Source organism: Molothrus ater, chromosome 6, assembly GCF_012460135.2.
Source record: "Molothrus ater isolate BHLD 08-10-18 breed brown headed cowbird chromosome 6, BPBGC_Mater_1.1, whole genome shotgun sequence".
NCBI lineage: Eukaryota > Metazoa > Chordata > Aves > Passeriformes > Icteridae > Molothrus > Molothrus ater.
The window spans coordinates 61,591,618-61,612,927 of NC_050483.2; the positions used below are offsets into that span (position 1 = coordinate 61,591,618).

At 46.7% G+C, this 21,310-nt stretch overlaps 1 protein-coding gene across 1 annotated transcript in view; it reads left to right on the forward strand.

Annotated features, from left to right (window-relative positions):
• Positions 1-21,310, forward strand: part of MDGA2 (MAM domain containing glycosylphosphatidylinositol anchor 2) — a 213,311-nt gene that overhangs the window by 70,325 nt on the left and 121,676 nt on the right. Inside the window, exon 3 of the mRNA XM_036384850.2 lies at positions 14,110-14,284. Coding sequence (XP_036240743.1) covers positions 14,110-14,284 — 175 coding nt within the window. The remainder of the gene's footprint in view (positions 1-14,109; positions 14,285-21,310) is intronic.

The following is a 21,310-nucleotide window of genomic DNA, read 5'->3' on the forward strand; positions in this document are numbered from 1 at the left end:
TATTATATTATATTATATTATATTATATTATATTATATATATTATATTTATATTTATTCCATAAATATTCCATATTTATATATGATTCCATACTTTTATATATATATATATATATATATATGTATATGGAATTCATGGAGTCATGGAATGGTTTGGATGGGAAGGAACTTAAAGCCCATCCAGTGCTACCCCCTGCCATGGACAGGGACACCTCCCACTGTCTCAGGCTGCTCCAAGCTGGCCTTGGACATTTCCAGGGATCCGGGAGCAGCCACAGCTTCCCTGGGAATTCCATCCCAGCCCTTCACCTCCCTGCCAGCCAGGAATTCCTTCCCAATATTCCCTGTCAGTTTAAAGCCATTCCCCATTATCCTGTCACTCATAAACTCCTTGGGAAGCACCGAGGTCCTCCCATGAACAGATCCAGGTAACTGTGGCACGTTATAAAAAACCCTTAATTATTTCAACCCCCTAATTACTCCCTGTGATTAGTGGAGCCTCCTCTGACCGTGCAGGACAGGATCCTGCCTTCTCCTTATCAATGCCTGGAAAGGAAATATTCCCGTTCCCTGGCACTCCATCTATAAGACCAGAAAAAGCAGCGTTCCCAAAACCCCCCAACAAAAACCCCCCAACAAAAACCCCCACATTCTGTTCCCTTCGATCAGCTTTGAGTCAGACATAAAAGGCTCCTTTGGGGCAAAGTGGGTGCCACGGTTTTGGTTTTAATTGATAAGAATCCTTATCAAGTGCTGATGCAGCCGAGGGAAGGGGAGCGTGGGTCCCTCACACGGGAGCAGCTGTTTTCCCACCCCACTCTGCAGCTCCTTGGAGCAGTAATTGGAGCCTTGTTAGGAAAAATTGATGCTGATTCCATCTGACACTCCTCAGTTCACGGGAAGACTTTACAAATGTTCACTGAGCACCTGACAAAACCCAGCCTGACTCATGACTAAATTAGCCTGGATTTTATGCTGGAGAAAACCCTTTCCTGAACGTTTGACTCCCGTTTATCAAGGAAAAACGTTTCCATCCTGCCCTGGCATGAAAAGCTATCTGTGGTGAGGCTTCACATGACGTTTGTGCTGCTCGAAGGAGTTTATTCGGTGTTTTTCTCCCCCGAGCACAGCACCTGAATTCACACCTCTGCAGAGCTCTGCAGGGCTCAGAGCCTGCCCTGCTCTGTCTGCCAGGAGGGAGGAGCAGGAATTGTGCCAAAAATCCAGGGCAGGAATCACGGCGTCCACAGCACGGAGCGAGGGACTCCTGGAGCAGCACCAGGACCTTTGGGAATGAGCCACGGGTGCCTCTGAGCTCATCCTTAATGTCCCTTCCATCCCAAACCATTCTATGATTCCAATGGTTTGCAAGCTGACAAAAGGAATGAACTGCTGTTAATTCTCCTGTTAAAACTCCTGTTTTATCCTGAATAATCTGAGCAGTTCCTGCCACTTTTCCCGTTTCCAGGTGGCTGCTTGTCTCTCCACAAGGAATGTGTTTGCAGGTTCCTAAAAAGGGCTTGGAAGCGCTGAGGGAAAGAGGTCAAATCCAGATAAAAAGAGGTTCAATCCAAAGAGGTTAGATCCAGAAAAAAAGCAGCAGCAGGGAAGGGAAGTTTGGGCTTCAATCCCATTCCCTCAGTTGGGAATATCCATCCCAGACTTGTTACAGCCTCAGCAATCATTGGGATGAGGCTGGAGGGAATCTCATGGAGCTAGGAATGACATCAGGGTTGGGGGGTGGCACCAGAGCAGTTTCATTTTGACATTTGGGCAGCTTAGAGGGGCCAGAAATCCCATACAGAAAATTCCCAGTGCCCACAGAGCAGGACTCTCCTATTATTTTAAGGAGAACAAGACAAAATCCCAGTTCTCCTGAAATATGGACGCTTGTCCTCTGACTATTTTCCATCTGTTTTCTCCCCTCCCAAAGCTCTGCAGTGTTTTGTTATCCCTTTGTGCTGTCAGCTTGTATTTCCCTGTTTCTGACGGGCTCGGGAAAGACTGGAGCAGCAGCTCTGGGATAAAGCACCAGGAGCTGATTTTCCATGGGCACATGGAAAACCATTCCTGTCTCCTGGTGCAGGGATGGGGGTGGCTCTGGAATAAAGGCTGGAGCTGGGAGGTCTGCCTGGGAAGGAATGGGTTTGATGAGTAAATGGATAATTTGGTAACCAGGGAAACCAGCAGCTGATGCAGATCAGGCGGTGCTGGTGGCTCTGGAGGGAGATCTCCCAAGGAAACGCTCGGGAGGCTTTTTCTGGAGGATCATCAGGAACCCTTCCCATTGCTGTGGAAGGAATGCTGTCCATGAAATCCCACCTGCAGAGCTGCCTCTGGGATTGCTGTGGATTCCTCTGGGTCCAGCATCAGGAGGAGCTGGAGCTGCTGGAGTGATCCTGAGGAATCCACAGAGCTGCTCCAAACACTGGAGCCCCTCTGGAGCCAGGCTGGGAGAGCTGGGAATGTTCACCTGGAGAGGCTCCAGGGAGAGCTCAGAGCCCCTGGCAGGGCCTGAGGGACAGAAGAAGTTGCTGTTGTTGCCATCCAGGTTCAGGAATTGATCAAATCCTCACATTTTAGGGGAAAAAAAGGCTGGGGTTTAATGAAACCCACAGGATTTAGAAGCCGTTCCACAGGAAAGAGCTGAACAGCCGGAAGGATGGGCACTGGGAGAGCTGGAAAGAAGGGATTGGATCCAAGGATGAGGCAATTCCAGAAATTCTGGGCAGGAGTCACCTCCCAAAATTGTTCAAAAATGCAGCTTCTGCTAGGGAAACAGGATAATTGGGAATGTTCCCCTGGAGAGGAGAAGGCTCCAGGGAGAGCTCAGAGCCCCTGGCAGGGCCTGGAGGGGCTCCAGGAGAGCTGGAGAGGGACTGGGGACAAGGCATGGAGGGACAGGAGCCAGGGAATGGCTCCCAGTGCCAGAGGGCAGGGATGGGTGGGAGATTGGGAATTGGGAATTCCTGGCTGGGCTGGGATTGCCAGAGCAGCTGTGGCTGCCCCTGGATCCCTGGCAGTGCCCAAGGCCAGGCTGGACACTGGGGCACCCTGGGACAGTGGGAGGTGTCCCTGCCATGGCAGGGGCTGGGATGGGATGATCCTTAAAATCCCTCCCAGCCCAAACCATTCCATGATTCTGTGATCCCACAAACTCCTAAAGCTCTGGAGTTTGTTGCTTAAGGGAAAAAATTCTGCTCCCAAAGCCTCACCCAGCTGAGGTGTCTGGTGGGGAGATTTGGAACAAAGTGGGATTTTCCTACTGGGATGGGAGAGCGACCCCTTGGGATCCTTTTGGGATGTTTTAATGTCCATGCTGACATTTCCATGGATAACATTTTCTCCTGATTAAGCTCTCCTCCCTCCTCTGGCAGCAGGGAATGGTTTGGGAAGCTCCAGGTGGATTTTGCTGCCTTTCACCTGAACACTTGGATGCTGCAGTGGAGTTCATCAGGTTGGAAAATCTTTATCTAGGAATATTAATATTCCCAACTAAGATTTATTCCCAAATATCTCTTTTAAAGGCTTCCCCTCTACTCCTCCCAAGTTTTTGGGTAGCTCAGCCATCTGACTTTTAATTTATTTTAATTTTTTTTTGCTTTTTAGAATAAACTTCTAAAAAAAATCAAGAGCCCTGAACTAGTAGAGCTGAACTTGAAATAAATTCAAATATTTAATTGGGGTCAATATTTAAAAGTAATATTTAAAAGTAAAGGGATAATATTTAAAAATAATTTTTTTAAATCCCAATTTTTCTGTCCCAATTAAATTATTCCACACCAGATGTTTGTTCAAGTGCTGTCCTACAGGCCCCCAGCACAGATGTTAAAATAAAACAAACTGAACCTAAATATTGAGTTTTCAAATAAATCTGGTTTTCTCAGAGGGGCTAAAAATCCAAGGAATTTTAAAATCCTTTTCTAGGATGCAGCAGCATCTCCATGGAACCGTTTCTGTAGGGTTTTTCTCTTTTTCTGTATTATTTTGCTTCCTAAAATCCAGTGATATTAGAAATAAAAATTAAATATTTCCAGATAATTCCTGATTTCGTTACAGAAAAACCTCACTGCTGTTCTCTGTTTTCTCTTTTCCTGTATTATATTTCTTCCTCAAATCCTGTGATATTAGAGTTAAAAATCAAATATTTCCAGATAATTCTTAATTTCTTTTTACAGACAAATCTTGCTGCACTTGGTGCCTCTTTCCTGAATTTTTCTCCTTATTTTTTGATAATTCTTAATTTCTTTTTACAGACAAATCTTGCTGCATGTGGAGACTCTTCCCTGAATTTTCATATTAGGATATTAGACATGAAAAATTCCAAATATATCAAAGTAACTCCTAATTTCTTTTTTCCATAAAAATTTTTGCTGCACTTTCCTGAATTTTCCCTATTTTCGAGTAGTTTTTTTCTCCTCCTCTTCCAACGCAACAACCTCGATATAATTTTGATCAATAATATCAGATTTTTAAATAATTCCAGGGCCATTCTGGGTTGAATCCTGGATCCTCCTGCAGATTTCGTGATTCAAGGAGATAAAAATAACGAGTGGGATTTTTTCCTTCCCCCCCCTTCCCATATGCCTGTCAATCAAAATGATAAAGATATTTCTGACTCGCAGGCTTTAATGGTGTAATTAGGGCTAATTACATGTTCCAATGATTACACATATGAACGCTAATTACATAATTGCAGACAATTATGCTAATTAGGTAAATACATCGTTAAGGAGAAAGCGCTGGCAAAATCCAGGGGATTTGCACCACGGCCAAAGAAGGTGGAATTACAACACAAGAGAAATAATCCTGCGAGTTTGGGAAATCCAGGGGACATTCCCATGTGTGGAACTGGAGTGGTTGGGGTTGGAATGGTGGTGCTGGGAAAAGCCTTCAGCTGCTGAGGAATCCTGGAATGGTGCAGTGGGAGGAGCCTTCAACTTCTACAGAATCATGGAATGGTTTGGGTTGGAATGATGGTGTTGGAAAAGCCTTCAGCTGTTGAGGAATCATGGAATGGTGTAGCTGGGAAGAGACTTTGGGCGCTGTGGAATTTTGGAATGGTGTTGTTGGGGAGAGCCTTCAAATGCTGTGGGATCATGGAATGGTTCAGGTTGGAATGGTGTTATTAGGAAGAGCCTTTGAGTGCTGTGGAATGTTGGAACGGCTCAGGTTGGAATGGTGCAGCTGGGAAGAGCCTTAGAGTGCTGTGGAATCATGGAATGGATGGGTTGGGTTCCCAACAAGGCCATTCCATGAATGGTTTGGGTTGGAGTGGTGTTGTTGGGAAGAGCCTTTAAGTGCTGTGGAATCTTGGGATGATTTGGGTTGGAATGGTGTTGTTGGAAGGAGCCTTTGAGTGCTATGGAATGTTGGGATGGTGTAGCCGGGAAGAGCCTTGAAGTGCAGTAGGATCGTGGAATGGATGGGTTGGGTTCCCAACAATGCCATTCCGTGAATGGATGGGCTGGAATGGTGAAACTGGGAAAAGCTTTTAAGTGCTATGGAATCTTGGGATGATTTGGGTTGGAGTGGTGTTGCTGGGAAGAGCCTTAGAGTGCTGTGGAAAAGAAATCCAGGGAATTTGCAACAGAGCCAAAGAAAGATGAATTATAATAAAAGAGAAGAAATCCTCGAAGTCTGGAAAATCCAGGAGCCATTCCCATGGAGGAAATTGGAATGGTTTGGATTGGAATGGTGTACTTGGGAGGAGCCTTCAGCTGCTATGGAATCTTGGAGTGGTTTGAGTTGGAATGGTGTTGCTGGAAAGAGCCTTTAAGTGCAGTGGATTCCATGGAATGGATGGGTTGGGTTCCCAACAACGCCATTCCATGAATGGATGGGCTGGAATGGTGAAAGTGGGAAAAGCCTTTAAGTGCTATGGAATATTGGGATGATTTGGGTTGGGAGAACCTCAAATCCCACCCAGAGCCAGCCCTGCCATGGCAGGGACACCTCCCACTGTCCCAGGGTGCCCCAGTGTCCAGCCTGGCCTTGGGCACTGCCAGGGATCCAGGGGCAGCCACAGCTGCTCTGGCAATTCCAGCCCCCAGCCAGGAATTCCCAGTTCCCAATCTCCCACCCATCCCTGCCCTCTGGCACTGGGAGCCATTCCCTGGCTCCTGTCCCTCCTGTCCCTCAGGCAGTTATGGGTTAGTGGCTGTCCCCTTTTCCCAGTGCTGTTTTATCCAGTTTTAAACATTCCCTGATTTTTAGCTCTCTTCCCTTCCCTTTGGAAATTCCCATCACTGCTTCTGACCCTTAACCCTGCCTTTCCAAACCCTTAATCCCAGCCCTTAGTCCTGGTTTTATTCCTAGCTGCAAGCTGATCCAGGCCTTTTTTTCTTTTTTTTATTCCTTTACACCTCCTTGCAATTCTCCTGAAATGTGGGAAGCGTTCCCAGATTCCGTTCCTTGGCACTGGTGGGAGTTGTTGGAAGGTGTGCCAGGAGTGCTCCACAAGACATGAATGATGCTATTTGGGATTACTGGAGTTTGCTGAGTTTTTCTTCTCCTGGAATTGGAAATGAGCTGGAATCTCAGCCAGTGGGTTGCCAACACCTTTCCAATTCCTTTTCCCAGAACAAAGGAATTGCTGGGATCTTTTTAAGCCGTGCCAGGTTTGGGGAAGGAGAGATTTGATCCTTTTCCAGTATTTTTTAACATTGTTTGAGGTGTTCTCCTGCCTGGAGGAGACTTTGCCAGTTTAGCCTCTGGAAAAAAGGGAAAATCGGTGTTCACAGAGCAAAAACCATGGAAACATTGAGTCAAAAATCTTTGGAATTTCCATCCTGACTGATTCCACAAATTCTTTGTCCTGTCTTCAACACCCAGAGTGTGCAGGCAGGACGTGCTCAGGCTGATATTTTGGAATTGCCTGATGGAAACGTTGGATCCAATGACTGGGATAAGACGGTATGGATGGATTAAATTGCCACCAAGGAATAATCTCCTTTTTGGAATGTGTTTAGATCCCATAATTTTGTGTCATCACATTTTTTGATACTTTGTGACCATCAGGACCTCATCATTTGAAAGGGAAAGGAAAAATCCCAAACAAATAACCCTTGTTCAGCCAGTTACTCTGATTCCTAATTTTCTAAGGACTATTTTATACGGAATATCTGATTTTTTAAGGAATCAGGGAGGTTTTGCAGGATCTGTGACTTGTTAGCAGCTGCTGCTCTTGCCTGGCCAAGCTGGGCTGCCAAATCCCTCTTATGGAAATTCCCACCCTTTTCCCATTTTTCTCTGCTCCCCCTCCCCAGTTCTCTCACTTTTCCAGCAAAATCAAATGCCAGCTCCTTTGTTTGACACCACAGCTGAACCCGGTGGCAGCTCAGACTCTCACTCCCATTTTGGGATCAGCGGGAGCATCGGGAGGAATTGGGATCCTGTGGGAGGAAAATATGGCACAGCTGATTGGGATCACTGGGAGATTTAGGGTTTGGATCACTGGAAAATTTAGGATTTGGATCAGTGGGAGATTTAAGGCTTGGATCACTGGGAGATTGAATGTTTGGATCTTTGTGATTTAGGGTTTCATCACAGGGAGATTCAAGGTTTGGATCACTGAGAGATTTAGGGTTTGGATCATTATGATTTAGAGTTTGGATCTCTGGGAGATTTTGGTTTTGGATCTCTGGGAGATTTTGGGTTTGGGTCTCGGGGAGATTTAAGGCTTGGATCTCTGGGAGATTTAGAGTTTGGATCACTGAGAGATTTAGCGTTTGGATCTTTGAGATTTAGGGTTTGGATCATTGAGATTTACTGTTAGGATCACTGGGAAACTTAGGCTTTGGTTCGTTGTTATTTAAGGTTTGGATAACTGACAAATTTAGGGTTTGGATCATTGAGACCTGGGATTTAGTTCAGAAAATTTCCTGAAAATGAGGTTGGGGTTCATTTTCAGTCTCGCCAGGACATTCTGGAAACACCAACAAGCTCTGATGTGAACATAAACTGGGATGCACCAAGTCCCAAAAGTTAGGGATTTTCCTGGAGTTTCTTTGTCTGCTGTTGGCACTGTCTGAAGGACAACACGATTTTTCTGGATTATTTTTTTATGGAGTTTTAAAAATGGGAACAGGTTTAATCAAACAGGCTGATTTTGATCTGCAGGGAATCAATAACCTCAGTGATGTTCCAGGGCATGATGTGGTGGAAACAGGGCCCCTTAAACCCGGCCTTGGGGGAGCTCCACTGAGCTGGATGTAGTCAGGTCTGGAAGAGGCTTCCCAAAAACCAGCCTGGCTTCCTGTGGAGTCTGCCTTGGAGGAGGGCGGCAAAGTTCTGTGGGCCTGATGGAGAAAAAAATCAGGGATGGGTGAAACTTTGGAGATTGAGCTTGGCACTGGTGAGGTCCCACCTCAGATCTTGGGGTCAGTTGGGTTCATTCATAACAGAAAGGACATGGAGGGGCTTGACTGTGTCCAGGGAAGGGAATGGAGCTGGGAAAGGGCTGGGGAATCCCTGAGGGAGCCGGGCAGGGGCTGCAGAATCCCTGAGGGAGCCGGGCAGGGGCTGCAGAATCCCTGAGGGAGCTGGGCAGGGGCTGCAGAATCCCTGAGGGAGCCGGGCAGGGGCTGCAGAATCCCTGAGGGAGCTGGGCAGGGGCTCAGCCTGGAGCAAAGGAGGCTCAGGGGCCCTTGTGGCTCTGCACAGCTCCTGCCAGGAGGGCACAGCCGGGGGGGTCGGGCTCTGCTCCAGGGAACAGGGACAGGAGCAGAGGGAACGGCCTCAGGCTGGGCCAGGGCAGCTCAGGGTGGGCACAGCAGGAATTTCCCCATGGAAAGGGGGCTCAGGAACTGCCCAGGGAGGGTTGCAGTGCCCATCCCTGCAGGTGTCCCCTGGAGGTGGCACTGAGAGCTCTGGGCTGGGGACAGGGTGGGCATTGGGCACAGCTGGGACTCTGATCTTGGAGCTCTTTTCCAGCCTCAGGGATTCTGTGAGGTTCAGATTGGATATTGGGGAAAATTTCTCCCTCAAAGGGTTCCCCAGCCCTGGCACAGGTACAGGGTGGAGTCCCCGTGCCTGGAGGGATTTCAAATCCATGTGGATGTGGCACCTGGGGACATGGGGCAGTGGTGGCCTTGGCAGGGCCACGTTGGACTTTGTGATCTTGGAGGACTTTTCCAACCTTCAAGATTCCGTGAAATTATGAGGGACAGGAATCTCCTGAAAACCAGTTTGGGGTTTTTGAAGAAGGGCTTAGTTGGTTTTGTTTTGCCTTTTTGTTTGTTTGGGGTTTTTATCTATGTTCCTTTATTCATGACACTTCCCAGCCCCAAATCTTCGTGTCAGCCCCAGAATCCCTCCCCTAATGATTGTGACAGGTAGTGGAGTCAAGATTTTTACTGCTGCAGGATTAGAGAAGAAACATTTCCTTGTGTGGAGCTCAGCTGGGTCGTTGTCATCCCTGACAGCGTTTTGGGAACGCTCAGTGAAGCTGCTTCCCTGTTTTTTACTCCTTCAAGGGGAGTAAAATGAGTGGAGATGGGGAGAAGGAAAAGCACAAACAACACTGAAATTGTTGTTTTAAGAGGCAAAAAAACCCTCTCAATTTGAGCTGCCTGGGTTTCACCACGGTTTTGTCACTTCGAACCACGGTTCTGCTCTGAGGAGTGAATTTGAAGTGGAATAAAATCAGTTTTAGGCATTTTCCCCTCTCTGTTTAGACTGCAGTGTTCGGATTTAATGACACAAACACATTTTGATGCCTTTTTACCCTTGAGGGAAACAAATCCCTCTGGGAACAGGGAACTGCAGGCTCCTGGTTTCCCAGTCCTGCTTGGGGTGGGAGGGAGCAGCTCCAAAGTTCCCCATCCTCCAAAGGTCCCGTTCCCAAAGTGGGTGAAGGCATCACCTCTGGGTTGGGGTAACAGCTTGGGGTAAACTGAGACCTCGGAGGTTGCCCAGGGAGGCAAATTCCTGGGAAAACTTGGAATACTCAGTGATTTTTAGGGAAAAATTGGGATTTGCACCTTTGGACAGTGAGGGTGGTGCATTGGTGGCAGTTGGGTGGTGGAAATCCCAAACCTGGGAATGGTTTAATGGAGCTGATCCTCGTGCTGCGGAGGAGATTTCCAGTCCCTGGGTCCATCCTGAAACTTCCAGCATTCCCAGAAAAATCCTTTGGAAGTGCTGACTCTGATTTAGTGGCACATCATGAGTCAAAGATGTTTTGCATTAACATTTGGGGCTGAGCAAACGGGAAGTGATTCCTGATCCATTTTGTTACTTCCTTAACTTTGCCTTTTGCATTGGGAATTGATCCATATTCGATTTCTGCTCCCCCCTGGGTGTTTTAAATCTGTTGATGGTTATTCCCTGATTTTTCCCTGGGATACTGTTCCATTGCTGAGCTTATCCCTTGCTTTCCTGAGGAAATTTTTGCTGTTTTAGTGAGTTCTGTGTTTTTTCTCCAGACCTTTGCTTGATATTCCACATCCTTCTGAGGTTTCACCTCTCAAAGTGGAACCCGTCCGTGGATTTCAATCCAAGGGAATTGTGGAAGCTTTAGATGGAGGGAATGGGAAATTCCTACTCTGATTGTTTTCTGGTTTATGGAAGAAAAATGAATTTTTTAGTTCACTGGGGATTCAGAGCAGTGCTGGGACGTGGAGCACTGGAGAGCACTGGGATCACCTCCCCATTCCCAGTTATTTCCATGGAATCCTGGAACGGGTTGGAAGGGATGTTAAAAACCCTCTTATTCCAAGGTACCCCTGCCATGGCAGGGACACCTCCCACTGTCCCAGGGTGCCCCAGTGTCCAGCCTGGCCTTGGGCACTGCCAGGGATCCAGGGGCAGCCACAGCTGCTCTGGCAATCCCAGCCCAGCCAGGAATTCCCAATTCCCAATCTCCCACCCATCCCTACCCTCTGGCACTGGGAGCCATTCCCTGGCTCCTGTCCCTCCATGCCTTGTCCCCAGTCCCTCTCCAGCTCTCCTGGAGCCCCTTCAGGCCCTGCCAGGGGCTCTGAGCTCTCCTTGGATCCTTCCCTTTTCCAGGTGCACATTCCCAATTATCCTGTTTCCCTAGCAGAGCTGCATTTTTGAACAATTTTGGGAGGTGACTCCTGCCCAGAATTCCTGGAATTGCCTCATCCTTGGATCCAATGCCCTTCTTTCCAGCTCTCCCAGTGCCCATCTTCCTGCTTTTCAGCTCTTTCCTGTGGAACGGCTTCTAAATCCTGTGGGTTTCATTAAACCCCAGCTGTTTTTTTTTCCCCTAAAATGTGAGGATTTGATCAATTCCTGAACCTGGATGGCACCAACAGCAACTTCTTCTGTCCCTGGGAAAAAAAAACCCAAAACCAATAGATTTAGACAGGTCCACAAGGGAAATAAGAGTCTGGATTTGGATTTTATGGAGTTCTCATCCCCAGGCTTGATTTTGTGCTGCTTTAGAAGCTGAAAATGACAAAATTTTGTGTTGTATTTATTTTCCTTTAATGAATTCCAGGGGATTCCCAGGCATTGAAGTATTGAAGTTATGAGGATGTGTTTGTGATTCCAGGGGTGTGACATAGAATTGTAGCACTGGGTATCCTTCATAAAAAGGAATAATTAGGAATTCCAATGGAGTTTTGTCTGCTTCTTTCTGCCCTTAAATTATTTATTATTTATTAACCTTTATTATGAAGGTGAATTAAAAAAAAAATAAATTTGCTGAATAAAAAACACAGGGAGAATTAAAAAAATATCCAAAATTTGGAGCTGTTCAGATAATTTCCTCGACTTCCTGGGATAATTTAGGTAGGTTCCAGTCCAGAGTTTCCCACCAGGAAGGTTCAAATAATCCTGGGAAAAAATCAGTGAAATTCCTGAGCTCAGCTCCCAGTTAATGCTGAAAAAGGCATTTTCCAGCTGTGCAGGATGGAAAATCCATCATTCTTCAGTGGGATATTGATAGAAAAAATGTTTATGGATTATTCAGGATTAAAGTGTTAATTTTTTGAAGCAAGGAAACATCTGAAAGTCCTAAGGAAAAACATTGGAATCAAAGTAATCCAAGCTAATCAAAGATTAATTGCTGCAATCAATCATTGGCCAGGTTATTCAAAGGTTTTTTGGGAAAGAATTTGTGGGTATTTCTCCTAAATCCTGCTTTTTCACAAAAAAAAGACTGATCAAACTGAGCAGGATAAAGGAATTTTTTCAATTTATTATTTTTAACCATTTTTAACTGAAGTTTTACCAATTTACATAAGAATGAAATATTTTTTTCCTCGGGATCCACTCATTAAAACCCTTTTAAATTATTCTGCAATTCCTTAAAATCCCTTTATTTTCTCCAGTAGCATTTGGACTTTCAGCCTTGAAGTGTAAGTAAAGTTTCCTCTGCAATTCCAAAGCCGAATCCCAAATTTTTGGGATTCAGACCTCTAGGATATCTGCCTGATTTTCCAGAGTTTGGATGCCAGTATTTAAAATCTGAATTCAAAGGTGAAGGAATGGATTTTTTAAGTTGATTTTGTTTAATTGATTTTATTTATTTTTGGAGGGATCCCCAGATTCCAGTTTCCAGGATTACTCTGGAATCTTTGAGAATAAAGTGAAAAAAAACACCACTGAAGCTTTTCCGTAGGAGTTGTAACTTTGTGAGTTTGCTGCTGATTTTTTCTGTAATTTTCCAAAGCTTTCCTCTTCTGGAAAATAAAAGGAAATCTCTGTTTCCCAATGTGTTACAAAAGAGCAACTTCCTTGGGATCCTTGGCACGGAATCTGGATGCTCATGTCCTGCCTGTTCACAGCTCCTGTCACTGCTGGCTTTTCCTTGGGTCAGGAAAAAATTGTGTTTCCCTGGAAAAAAGGAAGTGTTGGGATGTGCAATCCCAAGGACATGAGCTGGCCCATAAAGGCAATTTATCCTCTGGAAGTGGGAGGCCATTCCCTGTGATCATGGAATCACAGAATCCCAGAATGGTTTGGGTTGGAAGGGGCCTTAAATCCCATCCTATTGCAACCCCTATCCCATTCCACCTCCCACTGTCCCAGGGTGCCCCAGTGTCCGGCCTGGCCTTGGGCACTGCCAGGGATCCAGGGGCAGCCACAGCTGCTCTGGCAATTCCAGCCCAGCCCTTCCCCACCCTCCCAGCCAGGAATTTCTTCCCAATATCCAACCCAAATCTCCCCTTTTCCAACTTAAAGCCATTCCCTGTGTCCTGGCCTTCCATCCCTTGTCCCAAATCCCTCTCAAGCTCTTCTGGAGAACTGGGGCTTGGAACACCCTGGCACAGTGGGAGATGTCCCTGGGCTGGAATTGGATGGGATTTAAGGTCCCTTCCCACCCAAACTATTCCATGATTCTGTGATTACAAAAATAAGAAAACCATCAGAAAAAAAAAAAGGAAATATGAATTCATTTCTCCTCCCAGACCCAGCACAGGCAGCCTCAAATCCCATGGATCAGAAATCCCTGGGAATGTTCAAGGCCTGGAGCAACCTGGGATAGTGGGAGGTGTCCCTGCCATGGCAGGGCCTGGAACAGGATCCTTAAACTCCCCCAACCCAAACCATTCCATGATCACATGAAATGCAGCTCCTCAGGGACTCCTGGATGAAATGTTTGTTCCGTTGAATTTCTTGGGAATTTCCCTGAGTCATCCAAGGTGAAATCCCCGTGCCACCCACACAAATCTCGTGGTTTGATGCTGAGTTTTATACTGTGCCCATCTTCCAGACCTAAAGTTATCCTGGGTTTTGGTGTTGAGGTTTAGACTGTACCCACTTTCCAGGCTTAAGGGTAATCCTGGATTTTGGTGCCCTGTTTCAGACTCCGCCCATTTTCCTGAACTAAAATAATCCTGGATTTTGGTGCCGAGTTTTAGACTGTGCCCATTTTCCAGACCTAAAGTTACCCTGGATTTCAGTGTCAAGTTTCAGACTGTGCCCATTTTCCAGATCTAAAAGTAATCCTGGGGTTTGGTGCCAATTTTTAGACTGTGCCCATTTTCCAGACCTAAAGTAATCCTGGATTTTGGTGCTGAGTTTCAGACTGTGCCCATTTTCCAGACCTGAAGTTATCCTGGATTTTAGTGCTGAGTTTTAGACTGCGCCCATTTTCCAGACCTAAAGGTAATCCTGGTTTTTGGTGCTTGCTCAGATCAGGTGGACCAAAACAGCAGGAAGTGCCTCTGACAGATTCCAAGATTCCAGTGTCTTCAACGAAACCCTGAGGATTTCCAACATCCAGAGACACCAGGGAGGCCGCTACTACTGCAAGGCTGAGAACGGCCTGGGCTCCCCGGCCATCAAATCCATCCGAGTGGACGTGTACTGTGAGTAAATCCTTGGAATTCTGCCTTTGCTCCTTTAGAAATGCCTTAAAATATCTGTTGTTCCCAAGAAACGTTCAGCTCCTCGGGAATCCCGATTGTAATGGTGGATGCCGCGGATTCGCGGAGTTTTTACAGTTGGAAGAGTGTGAAGGGTTGGGATTGCAGGGAAAAATGTGAGGGATTTGGATTGTGGTGAGGGATGTGAAGGACTGGAATTGCAGGGAAAAGTGTGAAGGATTGGGATTACAGTAAAAAATGTGAAGGATTTGGATTGTGGTGAAAAATGTGATGGATTTGGATTGCAAGGGAAAGGTGAAGGATTGGGATTGGGTGAAAAATGTGATGGATTTGGATTGTGGTGAAGGATGTGAAGGATTGGGATTGCAGGGAAAAACGTGATGGATTTGGATTGCAAGGGAAATGTGAGGGATTGGGATTGCAGGGAAAAATATGAAAGATTGGGATTGCAGGGAAAAATGTGGATAATTGGGATTGTGGTGAGGCATGTGAAGAGTTGGGATTGCTGGGAAAAATGTGGATGATTGGGATGGCAGGAAAAAATGTGAAGGATTTGGATTGGAGTGAAAATATGAAGGTTGGGATTGCAGTTAAAAATGTGATGGATTTGGATTGCAAGGGAAACATGAAGGATTGGGATTGGAGTGAAAAATATGAAAGATTGGGATTGTGGTGAAGGATGTGAAGGATTTGGATTGGAGTGAAAATATGAAGGGTTGGGATTGCAGGTAAAAATGTGATGGATTTGGATTGCAAGGGAAACGTGAAGAGTTGGGTTTGCAGTGAAAAATGTGAAGGGTTGGGATTGCAGGGAAAAATGTGGACTGATTGGGATTGTGGTGAGGGATGTGAAGGCAGGGAAAACTGTGAGGGATTTGGATTACAGGAAAAAAATGTGAAGGATTTGGATTGGAGTGAAAATATGAAGGTCGGGATCGCAGTGAAAAATGTGAAAGATTGGGATAGTGGTGAAAAATGTGATGGATTTGGATTGCAAGGGAAACGTGAAGGATTGGGATTGGAGTTAAAAATTGTGAAGGATTGGGATTGTAGTGAAAAATATGAAGGGTTGGGATTGGAGTGAAAAATGTGGAGGAATTGGATTGGAGTGAAAAATATGAAGGATTTGGATTTCAGTGAAAAATGTGAAGGGTTGGGATTATGGCAAAAATATGAAGGATTAGGATTGTGGTGAAGGGTGTGAAGGACTGGGACAGTGGTACAAAATATGAAGGATTTGGATTTCAGTGAAAAATCTGAAGGATGTCGACTGCAAGGAAAAATCTGAAGGATTGGGAATGAAGGAAAAATATCATGGATGGGGATTGTGGTGAAAAATAAAACATATTTGGATTTCAATGAAAAATGTGAAGGATTGGGATTGCAGTGAAAAATAGGAAAGGTTGGGATTGCAATGAGAAACACAAAGGATTGGAATTGCAGGAGAAAATGTGAAGGATTTGGATTCTGGTGAAGAACGTAAAGGATTTGGATTGTAGGGAAAAATACGAAATATTTGGATTGTGGTGAAGAATGTGAAGGGTTGGGGTTGAAGTGAAAATGTAAAGGATGTGGATGGCAGTGAAAAGTCTGAAGGATGTGGATTGCAAGGAAAAATGTGAATGATTGAGAATGCAGGGAAAAGTGTGAAGGATTTGGATTGCAGTGAAAAATAAGAAATACTCAAATTTCAGTGAAAATGTGAAGGATTGGGTTGCAGGAAAAAACAGGAAAGATTGGGAATGTGGTGAGGAATACAAAGGATTGGGATTGCTTTAGGCCCTGCCAGGGGCTCTGGGGTCTCCCTGGAGCCTTCTCCTCTCCAGGTGAACATTCCCAGCTCTGCCAGCAGAGCTGCTCCATCCCTTGGATCATCCTGGAGCCTCCTCTGGGCTCTGGACTGTGAAATTTGTTTTGGGTTCACTCACAGAATCCCAAAATGGTTTGGGTCGGAAGGGACCTTAAATCCCATCCCATTCCAGACCCTGCCATGGCAGGGACACCTCCCACTGTCCCAGGGTGTCCCAGTGTCCAGCCTGGCCTTGGGCACTGCCAGGGATGCAGGGGCAGCCACAGCTGCTCTGGCAATCCAGCCCAGCCAGGAATTCCCAATTCCCAATCTCCCACCCATCCCTGCCCTCTGGCACTGGGAGCCATTCCCTGGCTCCTGTCCCTCCATCCCTTGTCCCCAGTCCCTCTCCAGCTCTCCTGGAGCCCCTTCAGGCCCTGCCAGGGGCTCTGAGCTCTCCCTGGAGCCTTCTCCATGTAAACAATCCCAATTCTCCCAAGCTTTCCTCAAAGCACAAGTGCTCGAACCCTTGGATCACCTCCACCACCCGCTCTGCACTCCCTTGTTTATTATAAATGAAGAAATAATCAACTGTTTCTTTTTTCTCTATTCAAATATGTTTATTCTCCTTTTAGACCCTTTAAAATCCAGAATAAGGCAGGGAGAGAGCAGTGGGGTCTCTCCAGGAGCCCCTCCTCGTTATTTACGCTCAATTAATTCCGAATTTCCCTTTTAACAGGGATTTATTTAAACCTTTTAAGGAGCCCCTGGAAAAATTTCTCTAAGTAGAGATGGATGTGCTCTAAAACCAGACTTTCCTAACCCAGTTTGTTGTTCATTAATTCCACAAAATTAAGTTTCTGTCATTTAAGAAGTGGAGGAACGAGCATTAATTAGGTTTGGGATTATGAAACCAATAATTACTGACTTAAGATGTTAACACTCCCAATTTGTAACAATTATTCCATGGCGAGCACGTCAGGTGGCCTTTGGCATCAACGCCTGCTTTTCCTGGCTTGGGAAATCCATTTTTCCTGCTTTGTTTATGGAAAAATGATGCAGGTACGGGGGGAATGAATAACTCAGAGTAACTGTTAAAAACCCTCAGTCCCTGCAGTGTCAGAGTGGGGTTCAATCTTGTTTATTCCACATTTTCCTGGTGGGTGCTCCTGGTCCAGCTGGATTTTCCAGCGCGGTGGGGATCCAAAGTGAACTCTGGAACAGCCTGAGGGAAGTGGGATTAAAAATGCTTTCAGTGACTCCACGTCTTGATTCGAGTGTGCTTGATTTAATGATAATCATCTGGAATTTTTTAATCAGCTCTGATTGCATTTTTCCACGGAATTTCGTCTTGGAATTGACCACACCACAGGTTTAGTTTGATCTCTTTTATCTCACAGCTCTGACTGCTTTTTAGGGTCGATTTTTTCCTTTGCTGCTCTATTAAAAATCAATTTAATGGCTTTTTTTTTTTCCCTAAAAACCATCTGATCATGGAGCTTTGAGGAATCCTCTCTCTGCCCAAGTTTTTCTGTTCAGCTGCTTCATTTTCTAAAAAAAAAAAAACAGTCTGCTTCTTCCCCAAACTGAATTGAGTTTCCTTCCATTTCCAGCTATTTTTATTTCTTATATTTATATTCCCTGGAGCCAAAAGAGCTCTTCTGTACTGATTTCCCTCATGAGGTGCTTGCAGCCAATAATATTCTATATATTATAAATATAATTTAAATTATTTATTATTAATTTAAAATATGATTTATTTTTATTTTAAACTTACTTTTAAATAAAGTTAAACTTATTTTTTATTTTTTAAATTTTGTTTTAATTTTTTTTTTAATTTTATTCAAAAGTATAATTATTAAATATTCTTTTTGGAGAAATTCAATGTTTTGTTGTTGTTACATCTCTCCAGCAAACTCAGATCCTGAGTTAATTTTCCAGTGTGGAAGAGTTCCTGTTGGACTTTTCTTTGCCCTTTAATTAATTCTTTTTCCTTGCCCTTTAATTGATTCATTTTTGTTGCCTTTTAATTATTTAATATTGCTTAAAAACACAAGACCAGGTTAGGATCCTGTACTCCAGTCACTGATTCTGAGTGTGGGAGTAAATGAAATCCTTCCTGCACATTGATCCCAGAAATTCCCAATATTCCAGACTTTTCCAATGTTTCAGGCCAAGCCTGGGGCAGTTTCTGGCCATTCCCTGGTGCAGGAACCTCTGCTGGGAATTCATGGATGTGCCTCTTTCTGTGTGAGTTCCGGACTCCTGGGGATTGGGAGAATCCATTGATTGGGAAAATCCACTGATCCTTTTCCATCTGTGCATATGCCCAAAAAATCATGGAATGATTTGGGTTGGTATGAGACTTAAATCCCACCCAGTGCCACCCCATTCCATGGTAGGGACACCTCCACTGCCCCAGGGTGCCCCAGTGTCCAGCCTGGCCTTGGGCACTGCCAGGGATCCAGGGGCAGCCACAGCTGCTCTGGCAATTCCAGCCCAGCCAGGAATTCCCAATTCCCAATCTCCCACCCATCCCTGCCCTCTGGCACTGGGAGCCATTCCCTGGCTCCTGTCCCTCCATCCCTTGTCCCCAGTCCCTCTCCAGCTCTCCTGGAGCCCCTTCAGGCCTGCCAGGGCTCTGAGCTCTCCCTGGAGCCTTCTCCTCTCCAGGGGAACACTCCCAGCTCTCCCAGCCTAGCTCCAGAGCGGCTCCAGCCCTGGAGAAGCTCCATGGATTCCTCTGGATCTCAGGGGCAGAGGGGCAGAATTCCCCACTGAGGGATCAGCCCAGGACACAATTCCAGGTCATGTCCAGCCTCCAATCCCCCAAGGCTTCCAATCCTTCTCCTCAGGGCTCCTCCCATCCCTATGGAAGTTGAGCATCACTGTGGATGTTGTTTGTCCTGTTGGTGCTAAAACCCTGCCTGCTCCCTGGTGATTCCAGTGCTAATCCAGCCTCAGAAATGATGGGAATTGGCTCTGTTTGGTGTCCTTGGAGCAGGAAAACCCTCCTGGAGTGCTGCCCCACCTGTGCCATCCCCCTGGTGTCCCTGGACATGCTCCTATTTCCAACCAGGTGTACTTATAACCTCATTAAAAGAGGGGAGAAAACATCTTCTCCATAAAATCCCATCCCCGAAAGCTCATTATATTTTTCCTTTTGGAATTCTGTTGTAGCCTGAACCCTCGGGAAAGCATCACAGGCTGGAGCTGTGTGGGTCTTGTTGACACTGAAGTCATTTGCTTTGTCCTTTATGTGTTGGAGTGTGTTAACAGCCTCCTGGCAGGGCTCTGATCCTCCCGAAATTCCATTGGAAATCGATGGCAGCTCCTCAGGGGGCTCCCAGGGTCACGCTCTCCGTGGTGGGAACAAGGAGGGAACATTTGCTTCCCTCCAGCAGCTGGAAATGCTGCTTGCTCTCCGTGCCGGGGCTGTTCTGCACATGCAGCACTGCAGATGCAGAATAAATCTCTTTGAAAGGCTTGGAGAGGGGGAAATAGCTCACAGGGAGCTGGGAATAACTTGATTCCCGTCCTTCCAGCTTGGTTAGAGCTGTTGTGCGTCCACACCGGACACGTGAAGGGGTGGAGAGCGGGAGAGCTCGTTTTCCTTTCTGTAGGATGCAAGAATTAGAGAAATTAATTGGATTTTAGAGGTTTATATCCCACACAAAGCATTTCAAAGCTGCCTTGATGGAGAAGCTGTGACTGCTTCATCCCTGGAAGTGTTCCAGGCCAGGCTGGATGGAGTTTGGAGCACCCCGGCATAGCAGAAGGTGTCCCTGCCCATGGCAGGGGTGGCACTGGATGGGCTTTAAGTTCCTTCCTTCAAACCCAATCCCTTCTGGAATTCAGTGAATTATTGAGAATAATCCTTTTGAGGAGCATCTGAGGGAGCTGGGCAGGGGCTGGAGCACCCAGAGAGGTTGAGGGAGCTGGAAAGGGGCTGCAGAATCCCTGAGGGAGCTGGGCAGGGGCTGCAGAATCCCTGAGGGAGCTGGGCAGGGGCTGCAGAATCCCTGAGGGAGCTGGGCAGGGGCTGCAGAATCCCTGAGGGAGCTGGGCAGGGGCTGCAGAATCCCTGAGGGAGCTGGGCAGGGGCTGCAGAATCCCTGAGGGAGCTGGGCAGGGGCTGCAGAATCCCTGAGGGAGCCGGGCAGGGGCTCAGCCTGGAGCAAAGGAGGCTCAGGGGCCCTTGTGGCTCTGCACAGCTCCTGCCAGGAGGGCACAGCCGGGGGGGTCGGGCTCTGCTCCAGGGAACAGGGACAGGAGCAGAGGGAACGGCCTCAGGCTGGGCCAGGGCAGCTCAGGGTGGGCACAGCAGGAATTTCCCCATGGAAAGGGGGCTCAGGAGCTGCCCAGGGAGGGTTGCAGTGCCCATCCCTGCAGGTGTCCCCTGGAGGTGGCACTGAGAGCTCTGGGCTGGGGACAGGGTGGGCATTGGGCACAGCTGGGACTCTGATCTTGGAGCTCTTTTCCAGCCTCAGGGATTCTGTGAGGTTCAGATTGGATATTTGGGGAAATGTCTTCCCTAAAGGGTTCCCCAGCCCTGGCACAGGTACAGGGTGGAGTCCCCGTGCCTGGAGGGATTTCAAATCCATGTGGATGTGGCACCTGGGGACATGGGGCAGTGGTGGCCCTGGCACTCAATGCTCTGGGCTGGGGACAAGATGGGCATCGGGCACAGCTTGGACTCGATGATCCTAAATTCTTTTCCAACCTCAGTTATTCCATGGTTGAAAGCTTGTGCTGGGTCAAGGAGGGAAAACAGCTTGGAAAACAGGGGACTTCCACATTTAAGGATAACTCAGGAGCTGAATAACTCCCAGAGGAAAAATAACATGGAAACAGCAGGACTTTCACATCTGGGGATAACTCAGGAGCTGAATAGCTCCAGCTCAGCGATGCGTCACCGCTGTCTCCGCTCTGCCCGCCGGGATGAAGCCGTTCCCATCCCTTCCCCAGATGTGTTTTATTCTTATCCCGCCTGCTCCGAACAGCTGAAGACAAAGGCAGCTAATTAACAAATGAAATCAGCAAACTGCAGGCCCAGCAGCTGGGAGGAGATGATCCAGCAAATCCAGCCCGGATCCTGCCAAGCTGTTCCTCTTTGTGACTCTCCCGGAGCTCAGGTCAGGAGGGGATCGCGATCCCTGTTTCCCTTTCCCAGGCAGCTCCATGCCTTTGGAATTCTGCGCAAGGAGGATTGGAACAGC